At 46.5% G+C, this 7,358-nt stretch overlaps 1 protein-coding gene across 1 annotated transcript in view; it reads right to left on the reverse strand.

The window, feature by feature from the left end:
* Positions 1-5,126: 5,126 nt before the first annotated feature.
* DPP8 (dipeptidyl-peptidase 8) overlaps positions 5,127-7,358 on the reverse strand; it is a 20,594-nt gene continuing 18,362 nt past the window's right edge. The window contains exons 18-20 of the mRNA XM_010143067.1: positions 6,587-6,729; positions 5,889-6,000; positions 5,127-5,469 (exon numbers count right to left, since the gene is read on the reverse strand). Coding sequence (XP_010141369.1) covers positions 5,347-5,469; positions 5,889-6,000; positions 6,587-6,729 — 378 coding nt within the window. The 3' untranslated portion in view covers positions 5,127-5,346. The remainder of the gene's footprint in view (positions 5,470-5,888; positions 6,001-6,586; positions 6,730-7,358) is intronic.

Genomic DNA, 7,358 nt, shown 5'->3' on the forward strand with positions numbered 1-7,358 from the left:
CCCCTCCTATCCCACCCCAAACCGCAGGACGCTGTGAGGCCTTAGGGCACCTGGAAGAGGACAGAAATGTTTTGCCATAATAAAACCCTCCAGGTGCAGCAGCACACGGAGAAACCTCCCTCCTCACTCTCTGGTGATGAAGACATCTAGCTACACATCTAGCTTAAAGGCACCAGCATGTCCCACCACCAGCCACAACCCAAAAGCCCAGGGCTGGTTACTGGTGTGACATTTGTGTCCCAGTTTACATTGCACTAGGGCTGCTGGAGAAACTTTGTGATGTTATGGTAGGGCCTACACAAACCACAGAGGAAAACACAATGCAACACATCAACACTGGTAACTGTTAGTTAACACTTCACTTCTGAAAACCACCAGAACAGGTGATGGATGCTTCCCCGTGGTTGAAAAATCAGGACCACAGAGGAAAACACAATGCAACACATCAACACTGGTAACTGTTAGTTAACACTTCACTTCTGAAAACCACCAGAACAGGTGATGGATGCTTCCCTGTGGTTGAAAAATCAGGAACGAATGAGTACAAACAGGAATCGTGGCAGCCCTGAGCCTCCCACCAGCTCTTCTGGGGCAGCACAAGCGGAACCAGGGTGCCTGCAAAGCCCGTACTGTACACAGAGACATACAGGAGGCCAGGTGACTGCACAAAGGGACATCTCTCAGCAGAGCCGAGATGTCCACCTCACAGAGGTCCCCTGTCCTTCTGCCTTGGGGCCAGGGCCACCTCCTCCCCACAGCAGTTGGCCCATCTTGGCCAGCAAAGCTGCGGCTGTGCCATGGCTGGTGCGAGAGCTCCGGCTGGTGGCTGCCAAGGGCAGTTGACAGCATTCGCGTGGAGACATTTATGAGGGGCCATGTCCTTATGCCAAGCAAAATCCTGATCTTCCCGACTGTATCCACCCTCCCTGATCACCTAGAACACAAAAAATCACCGATGCTTTTGCTAAACACCCAACGTGGATGTAAAACCCACATGCACATTTTCCATCATTGCCGCTTTCCACTGTGCAACGAGGGAACAGATTTAACTACACACAAACTCTACTAAATCAAGAAGAGAGACAGCTGAAAATAGGAGGGGGGGAAACCATTTAATTCAATTTATTTAGCAGCATCTTTATTGCAACAAAGGTTTTGTAATAAAACGCAGCAAAACTAATGTCTCCACTTTACATGATTAAAAGCCATGTAGCTGCAAAGGTAGGGAGGGGGGAGACCAATAAACCCACTGGAGTGAGACATGCAATTCTGTTAACACAAACAGCAGGCACTTCATGTTCTAAGATTAAACACCTGAACTTCTACTGTGCAGAACATCCAAGTAAAAACCGCACCAAGATCTCTCGTCCCCTTTCACAGGCGTGGCCCAGAGAGCCGTGAGGGGCACACCGAGTCTTTACAGGGTTCTGGTACTCAAGTAAACAGGCAAATCAAGGCAGTGTCCTAACCTGGCTGATTATGTCCTTTACCGATACTCTATTATTGCCTCATCGGAAGTTGCCAGCAGCAAACCAGCCTGCCGGACACACACACACACTCCTGGCAGGGAACACAAGTGGGGATCCCCGGGCTCAGAGTCTGGGCGGCGCTCCGTCAGTCACCACCCAGGCCCAGACGTATGGTGCTTCCAGGTTAAAGCATTACCGGACCACCCCGCTCTGAGAGGATTCCCATGGCCTGTTCCCTAACGCCTCTGGTCAGCAGGGAATGCATTTTCCCCTCTAACATAATGAAGTCAGTTGATTTTCAAAGCTTTACTTGGTGCTTTGAACTTATTTCATTGGGTTTATAAAAATTAAACAGTTCTGGGTAGATGTTGATACTACTTACTTCTGAATAAAAAGAGATAATTGAAAACAAAGAGGGGTGGGGGTGCCACTCCCGTGCGAAGGGAGAGACCTGACAGCTTCACCCGCTGCACACTCGAGGAACTGCTGGAAGCTGCATTCAAACAGGGCAAAAGAACATGCTTCCATCAGAAACAAGCACAACCAATCCCAACCACTGCAAACGAGTGTTGCTGGCAGCAACACTCAACAACTGCAGTATCTCATGGCTCAGATCCCCAGAACTCATAGACACTTTTATATGAAATTAAAACATTCATCTCAGACAGCTGTGCAATTAATACCCGCCATGCAACAAAGGCTCCGTCCTGCTGGGCACAGCACAGAGCTCTGCTGAAGGCAGAAGACTCCCCACGGGACACACTAATGACTGTTTTGGGAGCAACAGGGATGGTTCCTCCACCCATGTTTTTGCTCCACAACCTCCCTTGCACATGCTCCTCCTGGATCTCACTAGTTCTGCTTCAAACTCGCATTAACCAACACATTTTTCAACGTGCAGGAAGTGATGAAGTGTGAAAACACTGGAAACCTCTTCCTGAGTGAGAACGATCTCATGGACTACAAGGCACGACCTCGTCCTGGAGCAGCTGATGCCAGAGGTGCAGAGCAGGGCAAAGTCACCCCTCTCCATGCCAGCTCTGGTCCAGGGCCAGCCCAACGCTGCACCACGTGAGGTGCAGAACTACTACTAGCCCCAAAAATACTGATGCAACAGTCCTCAGCCCTAGCACCTTCCTACCTCGGTCCAGGCGCTGCGCTCCTTCCCGCATCCCTGGGAATCCAGCTGCTGACTGCACAGGGCTGGCTCACACCTCTCTCAGAAGGTACCTCTCACACCTTCATCTACAAGCAGGCGTCTTTTATAAGAACTACAGAACTCTGCTGGTAAATCCTGCCGGCATTTCCATGGGGTATAAGAGCATGGGGTCTTAAAGTGCTTAACTACTGTAAAAGGAAAAATAAATTGTAGGAAAGAAAGAAATATGTATTTTGTGTTGCAAAATAGTGTACTTACAGTATGCTGTACTTTAATCACTTTTCAATCTATCCATTTAAAACTATGGAAGGAGGCATTATGAAAAAGTTTCACGCCAGCACTTACAATCACATCCCATGCTAAATCAAACCCTATGATGGATTACCAGCGTAACATGGAGTTCTTCGGTTCCCCAAAAAGCACTGTTCGAGGAAGGCCATTTTTGTTCTGTTTTTTTAAACAAAAGGAGCCATTTCATCTTAAAAATCATATACATTTACATTCAAGGGTAATCACCTCTACAAAAAGACCCTTGGAAGCAAGTTAATTTAATATTAAACAAAATATCAACAACCTTGGAAAAGGTGGTACCACCCACGTGTAAATCTATACATATATGTATATATGAACAGATATAGATATATGTATATATCGTACAGCATAAACACGTATGAAACACAACGGAACTCCACGGCAACAGCTTATACTGCTCTGCACTCGTCGCCCTGTGGTTCTACTTCAAGATGTGTCTGTCTCTCAGGACTGGCTGTAGCACGTGCTGCAGGAGTGCTGCGTTCACAACTAGCTCCTACGAGAAGACACTGCAGGAGCTGGGCTCCTTCCCTGCCAGGCCCTCCCCAAAATGAAACTAAAAGCTCATTACTGATCTGCTCACAGTATTTTAACTGATCCACTTATAGTCACTGTGTGCTGAAACCCAGAAAACAGCCCAAACCCAACATCCCCACCTCAGAGGAAATGCACGTCCTGCACGTCTGTCTTTGTGTAACCTGAAAAACAGATCCCGTTCTTACACACCGCTTTACAACCGTGTAACTACATCAGCTCCAATGGCTTCGGTGCTCGTGTCCAGCAGCCTCACTGAGAAACGATGTGGTTTGATTCAAAGCAGCCAGATGGGGTTAAATCCCAGAGTTTAAGATCAAGCTGAACAGTCCAAAGGCAAGGAAAATACAAGGTTACAACATGGGGAGTACTGAGAGCATAAACACTGAGAGTGATTCCAGATTTTGGGATGGAAAGAAAATCATGCTCTGCTTCTCTAGCACCAAAACAGAAAGAAAAGGAAGTTCTTGGGTTTCTCAGAAAACCATTAAAACTTACGGGAGTCTCAGAGGCAAGCCCCAAGGGGAGAATTTCCTGGATTAAAGAGAATCATTTTGCTACGGATTTCTACCCTAAACAACCTGTTGCAAGTTAAAAGTGACTTCACACACTTCGGATGCTTTTTAGCCAAGCCTGCTGCTTAGTTAAAACTTCCCCAGCAAAAACACAACGGGGGTGGCATGTCCTTTAGGCTTCGTGGGGTTACCTTAAGCTATGCAGAAGGGGGGTTCTCAAATACAGCATCGTCATCATCCTACATCGCCGTGCCAGAAAGGACCAGAATGGAGGAGTGAACAGAGACCGAGCCTGGGAAGCAGTCTCTCAAATGAAGCAGGAAACGCAGTGAAGTGAAACAGTTCATAGTGCCTCCCATGTAGCGTTTGAAAGGTCTCTCCTCACCAAATCCTCCGCAGACCTTAGGAGTATTGAATGTTAAAATGGTGAGCGGATGCATGTACCTGTATCATGCTGATATGATGGTAAGAAAACAAACCGTACTGCAAAACCAGCTCCAGAGCTAGCAGCAGGGAAACATGTCACAGAGAAATGGGCTGCACTTTTAAGCTTGTTTTAAAATTTCCAGAGTTTCAGCATCAGTTGGTTTGCATCACAGAGTAAAAGATTGTTACGTCCATATCACAGTAAAATATCATTTTACTTCCTCACTGAAATCAAGTACAATCAGGATAGGACCTCGAGCTGCTGAAAGAAAAAAAAAAAAAAAAAAAGAGCGTGATTTATCCTGGGGAAAGAAGAAATCATTGAAAAGAACCTGGCATCGACTGAATCCAAAATCTATATTTGTTAGGAGGCAGCTTAAAAGTCTTCCTTCTTAAAACACAATTAACATCTAGACCGGTGATGTGTCTAACGTGTGACCGGCTTCTGAGTGCGACACATCCCTTTCATGAGGCATAAAAGCTATATATGATAGCACTGAAATGAAACACAAGTTGTAACCAGTCAGGTAAACTCTTGCTGTGTAGTGAGTAAACCATCCAGTATTATGCAATAAGATGCCAAGGAACACACTGTAAAAATACGTCAATTATGTCATGATGCTTTTAAAAAGTGAAGATCTGGTGCTGTGGAAGTACATTATTTTCAGTTCCAGCTCCTCCCCCAAGAGAACACCCACGGTACTGCATTATACCACAGACCTTTGATTTTATTTACATATTAAGCTTTAAAGTTATTAGGTCACCGTACTTTAAACTCCTGTATGGCACCAAATTTACTTTTAAAAAAGTGTCTCTGTGTGTGTGTATGTGTGGCAGGCACCAAAATGCAACGTTCCATCCTATTTTCTCTGGTTCCCTGCACCTCCTCATTAGTGGAGCAGCCAGCGGAGCAGCATCCTGCAGAGGTCAGTTACATGGCCTTCAGGGCAGCAATCCGGGAGCCCAGGTTCTCTTGCAGGTAATACAGTAGATGGAGTTCATAGTGCTCTCCCGACTCCGGGACCCTTATACTGTGTCTCTCCTGAGGGTAGATCTAAAATATAAAACAAAGTCATCAGTATCCAACAAGAGTTGTGGGCACCAGCATTTAAACCGGCCTCCAGAGCCACACTCAAAATGTTCCAGTGATCCTCCTGCATTAATTCCATTTGCACTTGAGCTAAAACAGCCCATCCACCACGGCCTGCACCCGCTAATCCCACTAGTGCTCTGCTGGAGGTGATCAACCTGCCTGAAGAGAGGCAGGTCCTGTCCAGAGCCATCACAAGGACCAGCGTGCTCCCAGTTCGGCAGCATGCTGTGGGATAGCTGGGCTGCACCTGCACAGAACCAGCAGGGTTTCATGAACCATCTAACCCTGTTCACACTGCACAGACACTGTCTCCAAACAGCGGATCCCCTAAAGCAGCCAAAGACAGACACATTACCTTTACGTCCTGGGTCTGGCCTTACCTGTAAGTCATACGGTTTCCCAGCTCTCACTAAAAAGCTGAGCAAAATACTCGTGTGTGCAAAGTGAACATTCTCATCCAAGAATCCGTGCAGCAGCAGCAAACGGTTTGGTCTGAAAAGAGCAAGAGACAAACGTTTCTAGACAGCACCCCGGTCATTCCACAGTCCACACACATCCCTTCAGAAACATGCAACAGGAAAAGTTCTTCCTGCATACACACATCACAGTCAGACCATGGGGACAACCTCAGAAGGATTTCCCAGCTTGGGCAATACAACGCTTAATGCTTGCTCTGAATCCCTGCTGATACTCAGCTCTTTGGCAAGAGAGCCCATGGCCTCAGCCCAGCAACTCTGTGCCGATACAGCCTTAGAGCATGCGGCCTGTCTAGCTTAATGTGGCTCTAAAGTGCTAATCATATCATTGAAGGTATGTTTGTCATCTCTTCAGACATAAAAGATAGTCTTTAATTATAGCTGGGATAAACAGGATTACATAGAATGGCTGTAATTATGCAAATGATCATTAAAATTATGATGTTTATAAGTGTTGGGTGATGATCTTTTTTTAATAATTATTTAATACTAGCATTTGTGATTCCAGGATTCAGTTGCCATAACGGAGATAACAATGTGTCCATGGGGCTTGAACTTTCTCGGTAGGAAAAGTAGAAGGCAAGAGCCAGAACCAAACTTACTCAGAAGGAAACTTCTCAGCTTGCATGGCCACCGACCCTAGGTAATATCCCTGCTCGTTGTGATCCGGATGGCCCATGTAGCGCTCCGTGTAACCAGTGTCATAAAAAATCCACAGCGTGACAGGTGCTCCGGCAATGGCAACCTGCAGGTTCAACAGGGCTCTCAGGGCAATGACAACAGTGGACCCCCAGCTCTGGGGATGTCACCCCTCCCACTGCTCTATCCCAGTGCAACTATAATTGCTCACTGATAAGTTTACAATCTACAGCCTGCAGTGGAAAAAGAAAGGCAATCCTTGCTCTCCCTCGCATAGTTCATACGTTATCAGCACCGAGCAGCTACAACCTGCATGTGCTGAAGGCGGGGCAGGTGCTGAAGTTATTTTTACATAAAATAGTAAAAATATAACAATCCTGAAGGACTTGAGACAAGTAATTATTAAACCTCTCAGCAATATTCAGGTTGGACTTCGACAAAGAGCAGCCACATAGAACAAACCACATCCCAAGAGCAGTATCCAGCTCTTGGCACATCTCTGCCTTTGAGACTTGTCCAGCAGCAGTCTGGCTATCCACTGTGGTGCTCTAAAGTCAGGGAATCACAAGAACCTCTTTTCATCACCTCTCCACATCCCCAGGTCGTCCACCTGGCTGCTTCAGAACACACTGCTACAAAGCAGCACGGGAAATTTGATCTGGGAATAGATCAGTCTGCAAAGAAACTGTTCTCTCAGGGCAGGAAAAAGGGAAGGAGGTGGTGTCATTTTCAGCA

The sequence above is a fragment of the Buceros rhinoceros genome, unplaced genomic scaffold (assembly GCF_000710305.1).
Source record: "Buceros rhinoceros silvestris isolate BGI_N320 unplaced genomic scaffold, ASM71030v1 scaffold39919, whole genome shotgun sequence".
In the NCBI taxonomy this organism is placed as follows: Eukaryota; Metazoa; Chordata; class Aves; order Bucerotiformes; family Bucerotidae; genus Buceros; species Buceros rhinoceros.